This window comes from Larimichthys crocea, chromosome XIII, assembly GCF_000972845.2.
Source record: "Larimichthys crocea isolate SSNF chromosome XIII, L_crocea_2.0, whole genome shotgun sequence".
Taxonomy (NCBI): domain Eukaryota; kingdom Metazoa; phylum Chordata; class Actinopteri; family Sciaenidae; genus Larimichthys; species Larimichthys crocea.
The window spans coordinates 17,640,381-17,662,412 of NC_040023.1; the positions used below are offsets into that span (position 1 = coordinate 17,640,381).

The 22,032-nt window shown below is 39.9% G+C and overlaps 5 protein-coding genes across 6 annotated transcripts in view; 1 reads left to right on the forward strand and 4 right to left on the reverse strand.

The window, feature by feature from the left end:
• The window catches only part of LOC104940326 (hairy/enhancer-of-split related with YRPW motif protein 1), a 2,226-nt gene extending 440 nt beyond the window's left edge, over nt 1–1,786 (forward strand). The window contains exons 2-5 of the mRNA XM_010756903.3: nt 60–132; nt 219–302; nt 415–496; nt 602–1,786. Of these exons, the coding sequence (XP_010755205.3) occupies nt 60–132; nt 219–302; nt 415–496; nt 602–1,212 (850 nt within the window). The 3' untranslated portion in view covers nt 1,213–1,786. The remainder of the gene's footprint in view (nt 1–59; nt 133–218; nt 303–414; nt 497–601) is intronic.
• Nucleotides 1,787–2,866: 1,080 nt separating this feature from the next.
• On the reverse strand, nt 2,867–7,155 carry stmn2a (stathmin 2a). The gene is made up of 5 exons (XM_010756904.3): nt 7,006–7,155; nt 5,039–5,134; nt 4,712–4,884; nt 4,403–4,594; nt 2,867–4,281 (listed from the first exon to the last, which is right to left on the reverse strand). Exons 1-5 carry the CDS (start codon nt 7,022–7,024, stop codon nt 4,222–4,224), a joined length of 540 nt encoding a protein of 179 aa, XP_010755206.1. The 5' UTR covers nt 7,025–7,155; the 3' UTR covers nt 2,867–4,221.
• Nucleotides 7,156–7,866: 711 nt separating this feature from the next.
• Nucleotides 7,867–11,521, reverse strand: upp1 (uridine phosphorylase 1). 2 transcript variants are annotated; one of them, XM_010756905.3, is made up of 8 exons: nt 11,362–11,521; nt 11,044–11,091; nt 10,171–10,282; nt 9,911–10,069; nt 9,684–9,798; nt 9,034–9,243; nt 8,784–8,930; nt 7,867–8,679 (listed from the first exon to the last, which is right to left on the reverse strand). In XM_010756905.3, exons 2-8 carry the CDS (start codon nt 11,085–11,087, stop codon nt 8,528–8,530), a joined length of 939 nt encoding a protein of 312 aa, XP_010755207.1. In that variant the 5' UTR covers nt 11,088–11,091; nt 11,362–11,521; the 3' UTR covers nt 7,867–8,527. The 2 variants fall into 2 exon arrangements, with proteins under 2 accessions (XP_010755207.1, XP_019125731.1); XM_019270186.2 differs by having other exon boundaries at nt 11,044–11,087; nt 11,362–11,519.
• Nucleotides 11,522–12,814: 1,293 nt separating this feature from the next.
• gra (granulito) lies at nt 12,815–15,633 on the reverse strand. Its single transcript, XM_010756906.3, has 7 exons — nt 15,526–15,633; nt 14,627–14,712; nt 14,471–14,529; nt 14,018–14,075; nt 13,711–13,817; nt 13,562–13,617; nt 12,815–13,301 (listed from the first exon to the last, which is right to left on the reverse strand). The coding sequence occupies exons 2-7, from the start codon at nt 14,706–14,708 to the stop codon at nt 13,274–13,276; spliced, it is 390 nt and encodes a 129-aa protein (XP_010755208.2). The 5' UTR covers nt 14,709–14,712; nt 15,526–15,633; the 3' UTR covers nt 12,815–13,273.
• Nucleotides 15,634–16,363: 730 nt separating this feature from the next.
• Nucleotides 16,364–21,271, reverse strand: rbm12bb (RNA binding motif protein 12Bb). Its single transcript, XM_010756908.3, has 2 exons — nt 21,120–21,271; nt 16,364–18,656 (listed from the first exon to the last, which is right to left on the reverse strand). Exon 2 carries the CDS (start codon nt 18,632–18,634, stop codon nt 16,706–16,708), a length of 1,929 nt encoding a protein of 642 aa, XP_010755210.3. The 5' UTR covers nt 18,635–18,656; nt 21,120–21,271; the 3' UTR covers nt 16,364–16,705.
• Nucleotides 21,272–22,032: the final 761 nt, after the last annotated feature.

Consider the following 22,032-nt stretch of genomic DNA (forward strand, 5'->3'; position numbering starts at 1 on the left):
TTTTATTTTAATGTGTTTTGTTTCAATATAAAATAATTTATTGTTGTTTTACCTTTCAGTCAACTTGATTCCCACGGCTCCATGTCACCATCCACAACCACCCAAGTTCAAGCGAGAAAAAGACGCAGAGGAGTGAGTAGACTCATTATCTGTGGTGCCAAGTAGATCCTGCTAACACTTGTGACCTAAATTAAATTGTTTTGTTTTTTTCTTTACAGATAATTGAAAAACGGAGACGTGACAGAATCAATAATAGTCTGTCAGAATTGAGAAGATTGGTACCAAGTGCGTTTGAGAAACAGGTACATTTTCATCCATCCTTATATCAATACATGTTTTATTTTTCTGGGTGGACACTAGACGGGAAATATCATTATCATAAAAAGTGACACTATCTTTCCTGTTTCTTTACAGGGATCAGCTAAATTGGAAAAAGCAGAAATTTTGCAAATGACTGTGGACCATTTGAAGATGCTTCATGCTTCTGGTGGCAAAGGTAAAGCTTTGGATAATAAATAAATACATTCCAATCCAAAATGATAAAATATGCTGTAAATTACTCAGCATAATTTTTTAACCTTCTCATTGTGCTTCACTTTAGGTTACTTTGAGGCTCGCGCTCTTGCTAAGGATTACCGCAGCCTGGGCTTCAGGGAGTGCCTGGCAGAGACAGCCCGCTACCTGAGCATCGTCGAGGGTCGGGAGAGTACGGACCCCCTCCGGATACGTTTGGTGTCCCACCTCAGCAACTACGCCTCTCAAAGGGAGGTGCACACTGGTCTGGAACACTTAGCCTGGGGCTCTGCTTACGGGACTGCCCCTGCCCATCTCCCCCACCCTCTCCTCCTCCAACACCCCCAGGGCAGGACACCTGCATCCAGAAGCAACAGTAGCCCATCCTCCTCCTCCTCCTCTTCTTCCTCTACATCTTCCTCCTCCTCTAGTGAGGCGTCTGGGACCTCCAGACTCGGTGTCATGCCCCCCACGGAGTCCCTAAGGGTGCCTTCCAGCAGCTCGCTGTCCCTCAGTCTGGCTGTGCCAACATCCAAGCTATCGCCACCACTCCTTTCATCCCTCTCCTCGTTGTCGGCCTTCCCCCTCTCCTTTGGTGCTTTCCCTCTGGTTTCCCCATCGACCCTCAGCACAGTGAGCCCCTCCTCCACCCTGTCAAAGCCTTACAGGCCTTGGGGCACGGAGATTGGGGCCTTCTGAAGCTAACAACTGGACTGAAGGCGACAGCTGAGCTGTGCCCACCACCACAGACTAGGCAGGACAACCTGCCTCGTCTGTTTTTATAGCAATAAAACACAGGGGAACAAAGCAAACTGATTTTTTTATTTTATTAAGTGTAAAGAATAAGTGGTAGGGGTTGCTGAATGGTGTTGTTTCCTATCAATGTGTCATTACTCTTGAAGAAATTCTAAATGATTTTATGTTATTCATTGAAATTGATAACTAATTTAGTTAACATGCACTGTCTCCAGGTTGAGGACTGATCTATGACATACAGGCCATGAATAGATTTACTGTAAGCACAGATGTAGAGGTAATCTTTTGTAGACCACAGACTGAAACTTCTACATTTGTCGAGCATGGATGTCTGTATTTAACCTAATGTAGAGTTACTTCATTCAGTCTGCTTCTTTAGTGGAATCAGAACTCGTGGAAATGAATATGCATATTAAAAGTGCCATTGTTGGAAAAACTAACCACTTGAGACTTGGAAACTTGCATTCTCGTATCTATTTGTAATATTTTTGTACCAATAAATTGAGTTAAAAGTATAAAATTTGGATTGAACTCTCATCTCATCTTATTTTCTTATATGTTTATGGTGGATTTTTAAATTTTTTTTTACAATCGCACTATATCTATACACAAGCAGACAGACTGACCTCTAAGTGATTAACACCATACCTTCCCAAATGACATATAATCATTTTTGTTGCAATCTAGTAGAAGTTAATCATGAGCTAATAAGGTCTCGGTTATTGAAAGGCAATTCCTTTACTGTCTGCCAGGTAAGTAACCGAATCTGAGAGCATTGTTGCCCTTATGAATACCCAGGAAATCATTAAGAGCCAGAGGAAATCCTTTACAATGTTGCCCTGACCTCACCAGCTTGGGTTGGTCTGAAACGGAGACAATAGTGTGAACAGGATGGGGACATTGGAGGAAAGCAGTTAAAAAGTAACAACAACACACAGACAGCTGGACCAGTAAATCACAGTTCAGCTTCACGGTGTTATTTCTGCTCCAATCTGAGTGACACAGGTTTTTAAGGACTTATTTTCCATCCATGCAGCACTTCAGGCTTCCAGGAGAGGCAGTCGCTCTCTGTGATTTGCTCCCTGAGGGCCATATGATATTAATAAAAATTTAAGTGTATTGTCTTCCTTTGAGAAACAAAACACCAGTCTATTCAGAGCACAATATACAAAGGTGTCTGCATTTGATGTCCTTTGGGTGCCAATGACTGACATAAGAGCTTGCTCCCTCTAAATGAGGCTGTCATTTTAATTCCTTAATGTCCTTGTGATTCTCATGAGAAATTGAAACATTAATAAATATATGTTCTATCTGGGTTTTTGTTATTATATTTCCTCCATCTTTGCATTTGACATATTGTGAACTTTTGCCCTACTTTCGGATTGATATGGTCTGCAGCTTGGTTTCTTTTTCTTAACAAACCTGACACTGCCACCTAGTGGAAATGTTTGTCTTAGGCACAATTGATGGATGATCATAGATTCATTTTTATATGTTTATCATTTAGTCTAACCCTGGAGAAGTGAAGCCAAAAAGTTAGATACAATTAACATTAGGCTGAAACATGAAAGAAAAATCAACCGGGGGAAGACTGTGATTCTCAGGATGTGTAGATAACTGGTTCTTTTATTTGGCAGTTTACATTTCCCTCCTCTTTTTAGCACAGAAAAGTATTAGATGGTGCATGCCATGTTCACAGAACCCCAAACCTTTATTCAGCAAAGCTTTCACAGAGAAATATATGAAGGGAGAAACACAAGCAGCAGAGGATGCAGGCAGATATCAGTGGGACTGTATATTAAAAAGAGACTAGTTCAGTGTGCTGAATGTAAAGCATCCTGCATCCATTCTCCATCTAATCTCCTAAAGAGAGCAGAGGCTAATGATGCCTTGTCGTAAATTCGCATTCACACACACCCACACATACGTAATGTTCACACTATCAATATCAAGGTGGGAGCAACAGCACATTCCACTGTCCAAGACAATATGCATGGTACCAGTAAGGTGTCATAACATTCAAGAGGTTAATCCCCAAATACTGTGTACGTAACAGAGCTATTGATTTGGCTTAAGATGGACTCATCGAGAAATAAAATTGTCAGGGCAAGTGGGAATCTGCAAGTGTAGAAACAGTTGCTCTCGTTGGGCAAAGACATTCTTAATAACAATAAAGCACCTATCAAGTTCATAATCAAGCTCATTTCAGAGGAAGTGGACACTTTATGAATCTGTGGGTTTGGCATATTGTTAAGTTCCAAGCGTGCATGTTGAGAATGAGTAGGTGTGCGTGAGGAAGATACAGATGGGATACGTTGATATCTTGAGGAGTCTGTAGCCTAGGTACACCAACCGTCATTCTTCACAAAGACACAGAAACATCATTATCATGACATCATCAGAAAACACCGCATACGTCAGCAGTCTACAGCCAACTCACAACACCGAGGGCTTTCACAAGAAAATGGTCGCAGAGTCAAATGTCAAGAACTGAAACATTAATCAATCACAAACAAAATGCTTGAAATTGGACAGTGCAGTACAGTACAATGTTTGCATGTACTTCACCTACCATAGATAGATAGATAGATAGATAGATAGATAGATAGATAGATAGATAGATAGATAGATAGATAGATAGATAGATAGATAGATAGATAGATAGATTTTAAGAAAAAAGTATTTACAAAATAATAGCCAAATTTTCTCACATTTTCCCTAAAATCAACAAATCCATTCTCAAGATGAGTGTTATTGACGTTTGTATCCACTGATAATACTGATAGTGGTGAGTACTGGTGGAGTGGTGTGTTGTTGTGATGTGGTGGTGAGGTCCTCGAACCTCTCGGCCTCCAGGGTTGGGTGTCTGTTCTGAGGAGGGTGAGGGCGGGAGGGGGCAGGACTGGATGGAGGGATGGTGATGGACCATGGGAGTCAGGACTTGTGTGAGCCTCATGCTGTCAGCTCTTCTCTCAGCTCTTTGTTCTTGCGCACCAAAGCGGCGTGTCTCTCCTGAAAACACCAGAACAACAGCGTGAGAATCAATCATCGGGACAAGCACCCAAACTGGAGAGGTGGACACTCTGGACTTTTGTGCTTTCTTCCTAACAGCCGAGGTTTCCGCATTTCTCACCTTCTCCTGAAGACGCTCAAGCATGGCTGCCAGGTGGGCGTCACGGTTCTCCTTGATCTGCTCCATCTTCATCTGGAGCTTCTCCTCAGCCATCTTGCTGAAGTTGCTGTTCTCTTCCATGGCCTTTAGCAAGACATCCCTCTCATGCTCTCGCTTTTCTGCCAAAGCCCTCAGCACCTGGGCCTCCTGATACTAAAAACAGATTTTAAAAAATAATAAACCAAATGATTAGTTTCGAATGATTAGCAATCCAAATTGTGTTTTTTATTTCAAACACCCAAAACCATTTGACAGTAGAACACGTTTTACCTTCCTTCGATCCTCAGCAGCCTCCAGTTTCTTCTCAATGTCATCCAAAGAGATGTCCCTCTTGGGGGGTGAGGGGAAGTTGTGGGCTACATCTGACACTGGAGTCACAGGCTTGAGAATCACCTCAAAAGCCTGGCCAGAGGCCCGCTTGTTTATAGTTTTAACCTCCATGTCTGTAAATGAGACAATTATGATGAAAAACGACAAAACCAATCCCCAATAACACAATATATCAGTCCAATAACTACTACTAATGTGTCAATTTACAGGCTAGGGGACCAATCTGTTTGATCCAAAAGAAAAATCAATGTTTGAGCTGATCTGTACCTTCAAACTCATGCTCCAGCTTGTTGCGTGTCTCTGGGTAGAAACAGGAGCAGATGAGGGAGAGGACGGACAACTCCTTCATCTTCTCTTTATATGCTGTGGGAACATAAACACACCGTAGCATCCTGATGAGTCTCTCTACTGATTGTTAGTCATGAAAACAGTAACAAAGGAAGATGAATGCTCATCTGAGCCTCCCTCAATACCACACAACACTGTATAAACAACACAAATAAATAAATATACTTGACATGCTTCTAAATGAAGATATTACGAGCTAGGGAAGGAAAAATGCTCAATAAAATAGTTAGCATCCGATGACCGGTGTGTTAATGATCTATTGAAAGTACATAAGTGCTCTGTTGCTTAATAATTCATTGGATAAATGTATTCTGTAAGGGTGAGCAAACTTAAATTCCTTTATTGGATGTTCTAGTAAAACATTTGTGACTCATTTCAATCAAGAAATCGGAGTGCAGTGTCTAATATCCTCTTGCAATCTGCATGAGCTGAGTGATGGGCAGGCCTGTGTGTCAATTTCCTGTTGAATACTTGAATGTTTGGTCATGATCATGATAATACGAAGCATTTAATATTTGCTGTCAGAGCTGTCAAATGCATCTGATGGATGATCTTCACTTTTATGCTCATTCTGAGGTGTGTTTTCACCAGTTCCTTACCGACTATTTTTAACCTCATCTGCAAATTCTGTCACTCTTTCCATGCTCTTCCTGTCTTTGACAAAGTGCCCACCTGGCTGCTCGGAGAGGACTACAGATTGTCAGTGCTGCTAAGCCTTCTGCTGCAAAGGCCAGTGCGTGAAGCGGCCCCTTGCTGCAGGGCTGGCCTGCCTCCCACCCTGCCATGCACCTGTCTCCTCCGCTACATCTCTGCCACCACACATAATGAAGCACAGTCTGCACACTGCCTACGGTATTTTAGAGGGACCAAATATGTTGGTTAATAATGCTTTAGATATATATATATAAAAATACAGACGCCAAACAAACCCATGAAAACAAATATGCTAAATGCCTGGCCTACAATAATAACTGTCCATCAGAAGAGATGACTAAAGCAGGCTAGTGCTTATCTGATAATATAATATTCAGCCTGCTAACATCTATAACAAATTGCCTGGAGTTGGAGGCTTTTCCTTTGTTCTTGTGCCAGTAGGGTTTTTTTTGTTTTTTTCTTGTTAAATAAATAGCAACACATCTGTCACAGCTGGTGATGAATGTTTGCTGAGGAAGAAATGAGGAAAGCTACAGACATGAATAAAAGGAACAATCCCAAATAAATAAATGAACAATGACGTTCATGAGGGTAAAGAAACACTGTTAACATATCCAGTTAAAGCTGTGCATGTTTAATTATAGTCAAGTCATGCAAAAGTCAGACTGATGAAGCCCTCTCAGCTTTGCTGTCGGCTAAATGGTCGGCAGCCCAGCATCTTGGGTGGGGTCCGTCTGCATTATGCTGCATGTTGGGGCCGCTGTAGCATGAACCGCAGGTGCGGCGTTGTAAATAAAGCTGTCTAGAGCCGATCCATATTGTCTTAATTATCAACTGCTACACAATATAAGATCAAAATGCAAATGAGATCTAGCACATTAACATAAATGAGGAAAATGAGGAGACATTTCAGGAACCTAATGACGGACGATGCTTGGCTTTTTAAGCCCAGATTGCTGTTTTTTTTTCTTTTTTTTTACCAGACTCTTGTGCCCAGAGAAATATCAAGGTGGGAGATCTCATTTGTCTTAACTGTAATCATTCAAAAGAGAACATTTCTGAGTGGAGACATTAAAGAAGAACGACCACCAGCCATTAGACAATATCGGGCCGACATACACAGAAAGGATGCATCTGTCACAAGTCCATCAATCCATAAATCGACCCATCCATCCATCCGTCCATCTATTCATCCACAAATGCATCGTTTTTAACAGTCTGATCATGCTTACCGGTTGCTGTTTTAGCCATGGCTGATGTATTTCTCCGCAGAGGATGCTGTAGCTCTGTTCAGGTGAACGGTGATGCTGCTTAAGGCACTGAGTCAGCGAATAGACCGGGGTAGGATCGGATGGCAGACAGGAGGTGGGCACGTACGGGAGCGCGCAAGCAGACCCTCCCCTCCGCCCTCTGACGCGCAGAGCAGTTTTCAGCATCCCCCGATGTGGCTATGTAGCCTACTTACAGCTGGTCATAAAAGCACAGGCACAGGAATAGTTGATGAATGTGTTCTTCAGACAGATCCCTGCTAAGCGTGTTTTAATTTAGATTTGTGAAAAGGTGCACAGCAATCCAATCCAACACGAGAGCCAGTGGGTAATTTTACTGAAAACACTGAACAGAAGATATCATGGTCGCTATGCCAGGTATGAATAACCCATTTTTAGGTCATTTTAGGAATACAAAGAATTAAACATAATGTAATTGCTAAATAAAACACAAAGAGGCCAATCTGCTGTGAAGTGTGACTGTATTAAAAAATATAAGTAAAGATTGCCATTGATCAGACCGTCTAATTTAATTTTAACAATCGGATGCGTCATCTGTTGGTTAATATTGATCTGTTCAAGATGAACCCAGTGACACCAGCTCTTCAAACCAATATTATTTATTTTCATTAAAGGATCATTCATATAAGCTGGTTGATCTAACACTATTAGTTTAAATGTGTACTCTGCAGAGGTCTGAATGTTGTTTTTTGATTATATTAGACTTCTTCGGAGTTGCAAATTCATCCTGGTTGCCACATTGCACAGATAAAGAACTGGTATGTTGTAAACGTGTGCCCCTCCAATGAGTCAGAACATAAAAGGTTCATATTATATAAAGCTTTATTAGAAATAAGACATCCAGTGGAATTTTATTTTCCTTTGAAATGATGAAGACTTTGTTACAGTATTTAGGTCCTGAATGAAACACTGAAAACAAACAAGACAACCTACAGTCTGCATACATTTTGCAACCATCACAAGGACACACATTAATCAATATTACTGAAATATTTTGGTTTTCATGAAAGAAGGAACCTCGTATTGACAGTTTGAAAAGCCGTGAAGTGATTCAAGTTTTATGGATAAGGAACTGGACATGTTGTATAAAACAGTCTTAATTAAGACACATTTGTTGAGCACAGGCTGCGACATAAAATATAACACTCGGTTCAATTGTATTTAAGTTAAATACAAGAGTAAACAAAAGTAAAATAGTGCATGCTGGTGTATTATGATAGTGAAATCAATAGGCTAAATAAGTGTCAAAGGATAAACAGAAAGGAGAGCACAAGTTAAAAAAATTCAGCGATTATATCAGACATATTAAAAAAGGTATGGCAACTGGTGAGCTGTAAAGAATGTATACAAAAAAAATGTTTAAAGCTGAGTTACTGTATTGCACATTTTGCAGTGATAAGATTTATACAGGTTTATAAGTTTCCAGAGAAGATTCCCAGATTTTGCCAGCTTGCATGTGTTGCACTCAGCTTCGTGCTGCTTTGGCCTTGAGCTGCTTCTTAATGTAGGTCCCAACGAGTATCTGAGGACGTTGTTGGTAATCACGAAGGACTTCATGAGAGCTATTCAGCTGATCCCCCTTCAGCCGATCCAGCAGTGTCACGCAAACCACAGCCGCTTCACAACAAGAAATTAACGTTAGAGACGCAGCATCCGTGTTTTGAGACACCTGAAGCTTTTCAGCTATAAAATGTAAAATGTTTGACATTGAATTTTCTTACCTCGGAGACCACTCAGTTTGCACATGGCAGCAAAAACTGATGACTCCATTTCAATATTGCAGACTCCTGCTTCGTAGGCTTTATTGAGGTAGTCCCGTTTATCTTGTTCAGAGTAGGAGCAGAACGCACCATCCAAACGGGCTTGTCCTGAGTAATAGACAGACAGATGGCAAAGGTTTAAGTCCTGTTTGAACCACTGGGTATGTTGGTGAACAATGTGAATGACACATAAATGCATCTGTACTCATACCTTCGTAGAAATCCAGTGTGCACATGGTTTTGCCGATCACCGTCTCAAACTGGTTCAGCTCCTTACTGCACTGCAACAGCTCCTCAGCCAGGCTTTGGTCCAGATCAGTACTGCGCACCACCGTCTTCCCCAGGATCACCTGCTCAAACTTGGGCAGGAAGGTGGGATCCACAGACTGCTTGGTGACAACAACAGTGCCAGGCTCAAGCCCTGAAAAACAGAAATGGCATTGTGAGATAAACAAATGTTTCTACTCTGAATGTACAGAAAGCTTCAATTAAAAAGGAATTATTTTTTATATCTTTACTATTATTCAGAAAATGAGAAATATCATAACTGTATAGTAGCAACTCTACACAAAAAGCCATATTGGATGACACTGCTTTAAAATATAAAGCACTTTGGGCTCCCTCTTGTGGTAAAACTAAGTAAAGGCATGTGTAAACCATAAGTACTCACTACACTGCATATGTACTCTGCACTCTGTGACCACACCAAGTCATCATGAGGACATTTGACCACATAAAGTTCATTTAACTTCAGTTAACTTACAGAAATACAGGGAAACTATCATCCATCAGCAGTTAGCAAGATTTGTAATTTTAAAATCAAATGTTTTTATCAGGCACCTTGCAAAATTATAAGCTTACCTATTCCACCTGATGTCCCAATGCGAATAATTGTAACATCTGTGCATTGTGCATGATGGAGGAGCTTTATTAGCTCATGCAACATTATGGCAATAGATGGGATGCCCATTCCATGCTGCAAAATAAAACAGACATGTCACATACAATATTTTTTTTTACATATGGTACACACATTTTTAGGGTTACTACTATTAGTACTATAGTATTTGTTACAATTTGTCACTTACACTGACGGAGAGCACAGGGCCTATTTTGTACATGGCATAGCGGTCCGTCCCAGCACAGATATTTGGGTAATCTGCTTTGGGGTCTTCCATACTCAGCTCAGCCGCAATGTACTCAATGAATGATTTCATTCTCCAGGGACTGCCCCCAACACACACAAACTAAAAGAAAAACACACACACGCATATAAATAACTAGAGAATAAAAATGATTATGGAGGGGGGGTTTTTTCCCCATAAATGAATGTCTTAAAGATCATTACTTTGACATCACCAAACATGGCTGACAGGTTGTGAGTCCCGGTTCCTAAACTGAAGTGGTAGAGGATGTCATCTTTCAGTGCATCCAGGTGGGGGTTGTGCACACAAACAGGGCTTGAGACAGAATAGATTAGCAGATTTTTAAAAAGGTCAGTTAACCTGATAATCAGAATGAATTTCAGTGTAGTTTCACTTCAGTCATGATCAGCTCTGAGATGAGGGAAGTGATTTGGAGATCTGAAACCAGCCTATGTCGCCTCATCCAGATAAAAGAGAAAAAAAGATTCCTCACTTAATCCTCTGTTATTTAGCCAAACAAACGAGGTGTTACTTCAACTGTACGGTCTTTTTTAGTTTGTGGTGCTGTTGAACTGTATTGCATTATACAGAGAGGTCTACTCCCCACTGATAAATAAATGGGCTGGGCAAAATAACAGAAACACTTATCTGTGCAATACAGCACCACAAACTACATCCACCAAAATGTTCAGATAGCTGAATCAACACCTCGCTAAAACATTTTTTCAAACAAAAATGACACATTATGACCTTGATAAAGGCAGGATTCATTGCAGGATTGTACTGGACTGCTTCAGTTTTAGCAAAGTCAATCATTTACACAGGATTTTTATGCATGCTTTGTGGGACAAGATATGGCAGTTAAAGAAATGTCATTATAAAACAATTCCTGCTTGGGCTTGGCAATGACCTGACATCCTGACACACCCGGAATTTCCTCATTTCAATGTGAAGTATCATAGATTACTTAATATAGCGCGTCCGGAAAGCACAGGCATGTATCAATAGTGTTTTAAACAGGTTTTTAAACATGACACTTTATGACATTAACTTGTGGTTAAAGTGGAACCGCTCACCTGCTGCAGCGTGACGCGTTTCTCTTGTCGTCCTTTGGATCCATCTTCCTGAAAAACAGTGTCCGAACAAAATGATTCAGTCACCGAGCACAAACAGACCTGAACGGTACAGTCACAACCTGCTTTACGAGCTTTCCCCTCACAACTCCGGCTTAAATTACATAATTGATCAATCGAAAGCACCCCAGCATAGATACTTGACATCGCGACACATTAAACACTTTATCGCTCACGGCGGAGGAAAAGATCCATGATCTCCATCTCTCACCTCCAAGGATAAAAACAAAACACAACAACCACATAAGAGAGATTTTTTACCTTAGAAATGTTGCTGTTTGACTGCCGTGACCTCCGTTTGTGACAAATTAATTTCACTCTTTGAACATCTGACGTCGAGACCGGTAACGTGAAGCTCCGGCCAGCCCACATTGACGTGACGTCGAGCACGTACCGAGCGTCACAACAGGACGGGCAGCGGCAGCATGCTCATGGGACTGAAGGCTACTGCTCCTCAGTCACGTACAGAGATGACCTAACTGCAGGCAAAATTCACTGATGAATTTCCAGTGTTGCCAAATGATTCCTGACAGCTTTATAATATTAATTCATTACATTTGGATGACAGTGGTAATAATTTTATTTGATGTCTCAGTCTCAACAATGTGCTTCTATATTGCCTGGTCTTTCATTACTGAAAGCGTTCAGTATTGTCACTAGTGATGTCTGATTGAGTACATTCAATCAGCGTTGTTGTCAAGACCATCTAAAACAAGACCAAGACCAGAGCTTATTGAGGATGAGACTGGACCTTGAGGTGTTGAGACCAAGTCAAGACAAGACCAGACAGTATACATCCTACCTAGGTGGAATAACAAATCTATTTGTGTGAGGTGTGGTTCCAGTCCTCCCATTTAGTGTCGCCTTACAGGATTTACAGACTATTTTATTTATTTTGGACGCTGTTTTGTAGATGAACTCTGTGGTTAAGGAGGCTGATGTCTCCTCCCAGACAGTCAAATCTTCTTCTCCTGTTCCCGACATTGACTTTTTTGAATTACATGTGAATGTGGGCAGGTAAGTAACAAAAATGTATTGGTCACATTTAAAGTAGAAAGTTTTACATCCAGTAACGATAATGATGTTAACAAATGAATCAGGTAAAGCACAGGAAATGTAGTTGTATCCCAGCAGTTGACCAGCCTCAAAATTAAGATTGAAATTGAGTAAAACATTTTAAACCCCCTCTCATTTGCTGCAGAATAAAAAAGCAAAAAGCTTGAACATGTGAAAATTCAATTTGTAGTGACAATGTTCATCATTTCATACAGAGACTATAGGTTACATACAAGGTTTGCTGCTGTGCAATTAAAGCTGCATGTTTTTTTTAGATGTGAATGTGTGAGCAAACAACTGTACAATTATACATCATTCATTTGTATTTGTGTTAATCATCACCTGATGGTGACTGACTGAATCTGTCTCTTTAGCTGCTAAATGTTCTACTATATTCACCCATTGCTTGCAAACATTGTCAGCTCTTTGAAACTAGACAGGTAACATATAAGTATTTTAATTGTATTTTTAGCTGAGGCTGTGATATTGGCAGATTTGTAGGTCATAAAACAGACACTAAAATAATATACAGCTGTGAGGTACTGCAGATGTGGTTTCTCACCATGAGCGACACCTTTCACATTACACAGTCTACATATTGTGTGTGCAGCTTTACATTTCAATGACACGTCAGAAAGAAAAAGTCAACACGCCAAACTTTTGAACCAAACTGTCCTTTATAAAGAGAAGTCAGCATGTTTAGTCAAACATGTTAAATTATAATGCTAATGTAACCCCAGCTAATACAGCTGATGACATCACTGTCATTTCAGGTAGGGTTTGTTTTATGACTAATATGACGAGTGATAATGAGTCGGCATTGAATGCCTTTTTTTCTCTACCCTTAAATGTAGCCATTCACAAGTTGAGTTTAGAACATTTTTACAAAATATAAATACTTCACTATAGCCAAAATGTACACAGCAGGAAATCTAAGCAAACCCACACACAAAAAAATGTTTAGTCTTAGAATTTTGTGCAACTTCACCTCAAACTGTTATGAAAATAGTAAACATGCAAATTAAAATACCACACGTTAAATTAAATTCACCAAGAAAACCAAAAAGAAGAAGTAACAGAAACACTCTTTGGGGAAGGGAACACCTGTGCAAATGTCTTAAGGTGATGGAAGCCTTTCTGTCATCCTGAAAACAGAGAAAATATAATTATTTTTCATACTGAAGACTTGAATAATTTTAAGAACTGAATTCAACAAAGTAAAAAAAACACACAACACAGACAGAACAACCAGTTGTGAGTCTGTTTATCTTGGTATAAACTGTTATGCTAATAAAATAAATACTAATTAGCATTCAGATATTAATCTGCATTCTATTCAAATTATAATCTACATTGTCTAATTTGAAAAAGTCACACTGAATTCTAATTATACAATTAAACTCACATTTCTTTCCCCACATCAATCCTCATTTCATGAAGTCTCAGTTGCCCAAGATCTCTCTGTTAAGTATAAAAACATATTTCAGTTCAAAGCAGCCCACTTTTCATTCTTTTGAAAATATTGCAAAAAAAGAATACCAACACACAACTCACTGCCTCAGTTAATACTATTGGGTGCTCCGGCAAGAATTCCGGTTTCTTCCTGGCCTCTGGACAGTTCGCCAGACCAATTAAAAAATCTCTTGAGTAAGATATTCTGCCTACAGAAAAAAAAACATTTACATAGACACAGAAAATCAACATCATCAGTTCAAAAGCAGGTTGGTATGCCCTATTGCCAAACAATTTGCTTAAATAATCTGCTTCAGGTAAAAGTAATAAACATTTTTATATTTAACCAGCTTCCCAATGAGCACACATTCATACATTTCAAGAGTCGTCAAACAACTCTCTGTCTCACCATTTTTCTGTTTGTGCAGGTTGACAATCTTGTAGAACTGCTCTATGCCAACATTTGTCTATGAAGAGCAAACATGGAAAATTGTCTAAATCAACTGTGAAGAGATAAATGGTTGAAAGTCATCTGAACTATTAGTTTTAGTGAAACTAAAATATTGAATGGCTGAAAACAATGTTGGTGCTCTGTTGATTTAACAAGCAAAAATGCCTAACATTGTATGGTGTCAAGACAGTTCTCTAATTTGGTGATTTCATGTTTTTCTGTTTTGTATCACTGGAATACATTTGGACAAGCAATATAAAAGGAAATATATATAATATAAAAAAAGAAATGTGACATTTGAGGCATTTGTTTTACAATTTCAAGACATTTTATAGATGATTAACTGAACAAAATAATCTAGAATGAAAATAAATGTAACCTTAAAATATTGTCTTCTTTGGCATTTCTTACCTCTTGATCCATTTCCTCCATCAGTGCTCGCATGCATGTAGCAGCATTTATATTGGGCTCTATATGAAGCGATAGATGTCATTAAATATGAAAAACAACACATCTCAAACCAACACCTTAGATCCATTCCTGTGAGTTTGGCTGACTGATGCTCACCGATGTCGACATGGAGGCAGCGGCGCAGGGGTCTCGCAGGCTCCAGATGTTTTTGGAGGATTCTTCTCCTTGATACCTCCATTATTCTGGCGTCAGTAAGGTTCAAACATGTTTATACTCTACAGGGCTTACTCATCATGTTTATACTAGTAGAGTAGAGCTGTATTAATACTTTTATATATTTTTGATATATTAGGGTTTGCAGAGCATTAGGGGCCCTGTGGTGGAGCTGCCTGTCAGGAAAAGGTCTGAGAGATTTATAGTGGTTTCAGATTAAAGATACCAGTATATTAGTTTGATCATAATTTAATTTTTTGGCAGTAAGTTACATTTAGTTGTCACTGACACTGAGGGTAGCATCAACAGCTATTTAGATGTGAAGGTTTAAATTGACCCTATTAGCTTAAGTAGGTTAACTGTGAGATTAGTTGACATGATCTAATCTGTTCACACTGGTTGTTATAAAACTGTTTATCACCATCTTTCTGGCTGAACTGTGCATGACAAAAAATCAGGTGTCTGGTTGTTGTTGTCCATTACAAAGTGTTTCATGGCAGACACGGGCTGCATGACAACGGCCAGACGGCTTCCATTAACGGCTCAGTTTAACGTTCAACGGTCATCTAACGGTCAGGATCATCATCATTTTATAACATCAGCGCCTAAAAGACACGATTGTAACTGTAAACGAGTTAATGCTAAGCGGCGGCTAAAGCAACTTTACAATGATGCACAAGTTTGATATTTATATGCACCACCACCTTAATCTGGATATTAAAAAAAATCCAGCTGGTACAACAGTAACCTGTTAATTTAGTACGGGAAAGTTAGCAACGAATATTTTAGTCATAATCGTTTCATAACTTTACAAAGAAGACATTATATGTTTAATTATTCACCTGTAGTTCAACTCGGCGTGGTTTCTGCCTGCTCACTCCACCGGTAACATGCTAACCAAAGCGAAACCATAACTTCCGGTGATCAACTTTCAAAATAAAATCTTTATTTATTGGCGTGTCATTTCAACGTCCTCTGGTCATCGGTGGGATGACTACAAATCAGTACACAGTAGCTCATAATTGACGTGAATAGTAAATTATTTTTTATTCACAAAGTCTATTACAATTTATGTATAATACATTTTCAACAGGGTGCTGCTGACTGTAGTGTAACTGAATGAAATTTGCATCTATTCTTAAGTCAACGCAGCTCTCTTTTAGACTGCTAAAATGTTAAAAATATTCAGTGAACCTACAGTACTCTTAAGTATTTCAAGCAGCGGTTATACTTGTGTATTTATCATTCGAGTGTCACTAAATTTAAACTTTTCTTTTTAATCTTAGTTACACACCCAAATTATTATCATGTATGCTCTGGTATCGGTTCTGCTCTCACCTTTCAACTCCATCGCACCAGCAACAAACAAGATGCTACACCTGTTACTGGTGTTCAATTTTTACACAAGAGTTTCTCACAAATATAAACTCAAATAGTTTCCTGTAATGGCTATATTTTCTCTCCATCTAATTTTATCTTTGTATATAAATACTGGCACTTCCATGAATCATGAATACAGAAAACCACTTATGGCTATAGCACTGAACCTAACCTTACCAGGAACTAATTTTGTTTCAAGTGGTTATTAACCAGTACTTTAAATACATAAAGTTTATGTCAGCAAGTAAAATGTTTGCAATATAAGTGACAATTATGTGAAGAAAAACAGACAATTCAAAATGTACTGTATGTGTTTTTATAAAAACACAGTTTTTCACAATAACAGTATAAATCAAATGTCCAAACACTTTTCCGAGTAGGAAGTTGAATTTAACAAAAATATTTCAGTGACAAAACCAAAAGTCCAGTAATTTACTTTACAATGAACATTGTATACAAAATTAGTCCAAATTACCCATTACTTTCTTTATGTAATTAAGAAAAAGAAAAAAAAAACATGCCACAACCAAATAATAAAAAAAAAAAGAAAGGGCATTAAATCAACTTTGCTTAAATCAACATTGTGTATGTCGCAAACAAACTGCAAAAGCACATTAGGTGCCATGGAAAGCAATGTCACATTCACACAAGTTGTAGTTGTATTTTTTTTGGACCTACTGGTCTTCCACTCAGTTCCTCAACCGCCGCTAATGCCTCCAGACGGGACTCAAATGCTGCAGTTGCAGAGGCTTTTTTCCCGCTCTGGTCATACTGCAGTTTGACAGATCCAGGGATAATGCGATATCCATAGCAAAAGTCATAGATTTCTTCACTTCTGACCTGGAATGGCAGATTAACAAGCTGTACAGTGGCGGGACCATCAAATTGCTTCATTGGGGGACCATCAAACTGCTGCACTGAGGGACCAAAGCTACCACGAATATTATTACCTCTGTCTTGTGGAACATAAGGGCCTCCTGCATAGGGCTCATAATCACAGTCTCCATGGCTTTGATCCTGTACATTTGTCATTGTCATATTACCATCATGAGGAATCCTAAAGTCAGGGTATTCTGTGTCAGCAGGGTGATAGGATTCCTCGCTGCTCCTGCCTGAGTACTGCTCCTCTCTTGGCAATGGCTTTTGCATCACTGGTGGCTCAACACCCAACTGTCGCATCTGAGATCGTGAAATGCATCTCAGTATGACTTCTGACCCAAGAAACCTTTGTCCGTTGAGAGAGAGTGCACTCATAGCTTCAGCCTCAGACCCGAAGAGAAGCAAAGCCTTGCCAACCCCAGCGCCTTTATGGTCATGCAGCATAAACACCTTGTCCTCTGCGATATTAAACCCAAGGAAGAAGTCCATGATCTCAACTTTCCGTACATCAAATGGTAGGTTCCGCACAAACACGCACACTTTTTCATCCTCAGCATCACTGAGGTAAGATGGAGGCCTCTGCTGAAACCTGTCAGAGTTTCCAGGAGGTCTGTCATCTGTGTTATAAGAATTCAAAATGGAAATCATTTTCTCTCTTGAGACTGGGCGGACAAAAATCCACCGGTTGAGAAATGACCTTTTTTCATGAGTTAAGGCTTCACAATAGTCACGCTGATTCTTGAACAGCACAAATGCAGATCTAGTTCTTCTCCCCTCATCGCCCATTAAGTCCAGGATCTGGTCATCCTCAAGCTTTGCGTCACAAAAAAGCGTTTTTATGTCTTCTTTTTCCATCGCATAGGACAGATTTTCCACAAGAACGCAGTACTCCTCATCAGAAGGAACAATGGACCTCTGGGTGAAAGGTGACTGCGACCTAACATGATGTTGTGGATTCCTCTGGTTGCGAAGAGGTGATCTGTCCCTTTCAAAGCTGTCCTCCTTGTTGACAGCCATTGATATTTTACCAATAACCCGACACCAATCATCTAGGCTTATTCTGGAAACCTCCACATACCTTGGCCCAATGTATTCCCTGTCCCTCTTCAGGGCTTCATTTGTATCCTCTCTTGTTGCAAATTTGACGAGTCCTTTCCCATTCTTTGCACCATTTCCATTTCTCAAGAACACTATTTCATCAATAGCTAAACCGCAGAAAAACTCACGGACTTGCGCTTCAGTCACAGAGAAAGGCATTCCTCTTAGAAACACATGCAAGAAGTCATCAGTGTTTGAAGCCCTCTGATGTTGGGGTGGAGGTGTATGACCCAATCTGATACCGGATCTCCTGCCCACCTCAGGTTCAACAGATCTTCTAGTACGTCTTGCATTATCCTCAAATCGCCTCTTTTGATCAAGCTCTGCATTTCTTGTACTTCTTTCCAGGATGTTCTGCATCTCTGTTTTACTACTTAGTAGCAACATAACAGGTGTACCCTTAATGCAACCCCCTGATCGTGTCATGGCTCTTCTTGCATCTTCATCTGAAGCAAAGATAATGAAAGCTTCCTCTCGCTCCCCACCAATTATATGCACCCCTCCATCTGGAATTCTGAGGCCAGTGAAGAACTTGCGAATATCCTCAGAGCCTGCTGTGGCCCTCAATCCCTGTAAACGGATGACGACCGCCATGCTGAAGCGCAAACAACAGCACCTGTAGACAGAAGGGTATAGAACAGCATTATTGCCAACAGAGTTTCTCTAGTTCAGTGTCAATTTCCTAGCATTCCACTGAACTGGAATAGGAACGTGAGATAAAGGGCATCAGACAAAAGGACGCCATCACGATCAGTGCCTACAACAGCCACTAAAAAGAGACTAATTCCAACTGTTGAGGTTCGCAGACTGTAGTTCACAGACTGTAGTTCACGCTCTAGAGTGGAAAGTCTCAACAAATATAATAAGCATCTGTTCTTGAAATGGCAGCTAGATTAATAAACCACTTTCCAAATAAAGCCTTACAAGTTCAAATCTTACAATCAATCAAATTCCACACAAAAGCCATTATTAGCCAGAAATCTGAAAACACCAATGGCACAGCATTCACCATACGTAGACGGCAAATAGATAGACGACACTGGCTTAAAAAACAACACTATAGCAGCAACACAGTCCATCTGGCACAATCACTTAACCACACCCTAGACCATTTTAATCCATCACACCATTAGGGGAAAAGAAAGAAAGAAAATCAACCAAGTACTTAGTAAATTCGACTTGCACGCAAAGATCTTCCGTTAACTATTCAAAGTCATCACATATATTCCAACTAAAGTAAATTTCAAGTCAGTCAATCAGACCTGAATCTGACAGACTGAAAATGTGTCCAGTCCAGCATGTGACAGTCTGACCAAGAACGACCACAGCCATCACTTCACGTTTTGGACCCGTTCCCAACATTGACGATGTATCCAAGTGCTGAGCATCACAATGGTGGGTTAGAAATAGTCCAGGTTTACTGCCAAGCATTTCAACCAATTTAGCCAGCAAAGAGACTTAAGTGACTGACTGAGTAACTCCAGGATTGAACTGAAAGCGTGTATTTTTCCCGGTGCATTCGGAGGGGACTTCAGGAACGGACAGCCTTGTTGATCCATCCAAGATTCGGTCTTGAAATGCAGACTTGCAAGAGGGCAGTTCTAGTATCTAGGGACAAACCAACCAAAGCAGCTCCAAATCTGTCATGCCACAAGCCGTAAAGCAAAGAGAGAAACAACACTGATCTCTTACCAAGAAATAATTCATCCCCAAATGCCAAGACAGCCAAAACTTTGTGGCCGCTTTTAATTGCAGCTCAAGTGTATCATCACCAGTGGTTTGGCATATCCAACCTAAATAACTACTATCTGCTCACACCCACCATTAGTGGCTTTCACTCTGCCACAGGAAGCACGCCATATTTCTGACCAAAAGACACACAACTTCATCGCGTACTCGCAAGAGCGCACTGAATTCAGGATGTCTCATCACCCATAAAAGGTTTCGTCCACTCCTCTGAGAGCAGTCCCAACTTATTCCATCCATGAAAGAAAAATACCCTGTTGTGGTTTGCGTAGTTTGGCATTATACTCCGCTGCTGTAGCCTGTTCGTTCCAGAGGTTGGTGTTCTGGTTAATCCGATAGCAGCAGTCGCCCCTCTTCTTGCCCTTTCCCTATCACACTTTGCTTCCCCCTGCAACATTTCCTCCTCTGTATACTTTGGCACAAACTGATACGTAGAAAGTGTCATCATCTTCTCGTCAAGACTCCTGACTGACATTTTGTTGCAAAAGCATAACTAATTTGACTTTTTTTTGCAAGCTTCTTGTCTGTAAAGTAATTATGTCAATTTTATACAACGATCACATTTAATAATTATTTCTATTCTGTTTTAAGCAACATCATAGCTTATAAATGCAATGTAGCAGCTGAATAGCCATTTTCTGTAATCAGACCTCAAGCATTGAGGTCAAATTCACCACCACAAATTTTAACACTATCAAAGCTCTAAAATTTTGTGTATGTTTCAATATTATGCATATAGCTATACCTATAGTAGGGTTCGAGTACTAAAATGAAACCAATGGGACCTGGTTGTCAGTAATATAAGTTATAAGCAGCTCGGATTTATTGGGTGACGGTACAATGACACTGTGACACCTGAACTACAGGCCACAGTAAAAAATCAGGGTCCAAAACTGGCATCATCACCAGCTTTAGCCTTCACTAACAACATGTCACATGATTTATTTCACTGAGGAAACCGAGCAGTGGATTGTCAGTAAATCAAGCCGCTGCAGAGTCCATCAATGAGGGGATTAAGTTTACGTCATGGCTAACCAAGCGCACACGGCTATCACGTCGCCATTAATGGCGTCATTTCATCGACAGCCACGAGGTTAGCTGGAGTTAAGTCACAAAAAACAAAACAACCTGAAACAACTGTAAAGCTGTGTGCGGTTTAACTGAGCTGACGTGTTTCGTTAGCTCGGTCGCAAACGTCCAAAAGTCCAAAAGCAGAAATGTCGAGCTGAGCTATCGTTAGCCATGTAGCCAAGCAGGCCTCTGGCTTTCAGCTCTTTGACTGTTTTTATCCAGAGCAGCACAACACATCGACCCAACACACAGGAACACTTACGCAAGTGTAAGCACGGACTATTCTCGTGCAAAAGCGAGAATAGTGAATAAATTCACAATAAGATCAGCTTCACGTCTCCAAGTCTGAAGAGGACCTCCTCCTTCTTCTTCTTTGGTTTCTTCTTTGGTTCCTCCTCCCCCTCGTCGTCTTCTTCTTCTTCACTTCTGAAGGCGAGCTGCAGAAGAACACAATCGATGCACGTCGCCACCTACTGCACTGGAGCGTGTAACATTAATATCAAACCTATTTCATCGAAATATTTACATAAACTGTAATTGTTTGTCCGCTGTCACATGCCTATCAGTGCCACTCAGCTGAATTACCTACTAGTTCACAGGTCATATTTATATATAAACCATAAAAATACCCCTCTATTAATGGGTAAGGTGCAAGGAATGTCAGATTTGGGGTACTGTCAAGCAGGATTACCCAGTTAACCAGGTAACTTCTAAAAAACAACAACATTGAACTAATAATAAATAATGAATAACTTCTTGAATCACACAGGAATTGTAGTGAGACCACTAGTTTATTTACATGTAGTTCATTACTCCCCATTATTATTGTGTTTTTCTATTCTTTGATATAAACTGCTCTATTTCACATACATTTTTATTTTAATAGCAAACTCTACCAGCTTACATTTTACTATAATTGTACCTTTTATGGTATGACTACATTAACCTGAACATGATTTTCTATATCTCCTCTCCTTTATATATCTATATCCTCTATATCCTTTTAGATCAGACAATAGATTGTGTGTGTATTGTTCAGATCTTCCAGAACCCTATTCATATATGAGCTTTTTATTATTTACACAGTCCAAGTGTATGAGAGGTGAATTACAAGTTGTAAATTTTGTGGTTTGTTGTATGTGGAGCAAAAATCAACATCTGGGCTTAACAATATA

Coding starts and splice junctions, on each gene's coding strand:
- stmn2a (XM_010756904.3), bottom strand. Junction 4,595..4,711: donor CTGCTGAGGATCGAAGGAAG/GTAAAACGTGTT, acceptor ATCTGTTTTTAG/TATCAGGAGGCCCAGGTGCT. Junction 4,282..4,402: donor TTGAGCGTCTTCAGGAGAAG/GTGAGAAATGCG, acceptor TGGTGTTTTCAG/GAGAGACACGCCGCTTTGGT.
- upp1 (XM_019270186.2), bottom strand. CDS start 11,472: ATGTGGGCTGGCCGGAGCTTCACGTTACCGGTCTCGACGTCAGATGTT. Junction 10,283..11,043: donor AACGCGTCACGCTGCAGCAG/GTGAGCGGTTCC, acceptor TTCTGTCTCAAG/CCCTGTTTGTGTGCACAACC. Junction 8,680..8,783: donor CAAACTGAGTGGTCTCCGAG/GTAAGAAAATTC, acceptor CTTGTTGTGAAG/CGGCTGTGGTTTGCGTGACA.
- gra (XM_010756906.3), bottom strand. CDS start 14,708: ATGGAGGTATCAAGGAGAAGAATCCTCCAAAAACATCTGGAGCCTGCG. Junction 14,076..14,470: donor TGGAGGAAATGGATCAAGAG/GTAAGAAATGCC, acceptor TGCTCTTCATAG/ACAAATGTTGGCATAGAGCA. Junction 13,818..14,017: donor CCTGCACAAACAGAAAAATG/GTGAGACAGAGA, acceptor TTTTTTCTGTAG/GCAGAATATCTTACTCAAGA.
- rbm12bb (XM_010756908.3), bottom strand. CDS start 18,634: ATGGCGGTCGTCATCCGTTTACAGGGATTGAGGGCCACAGCAGGCTCT.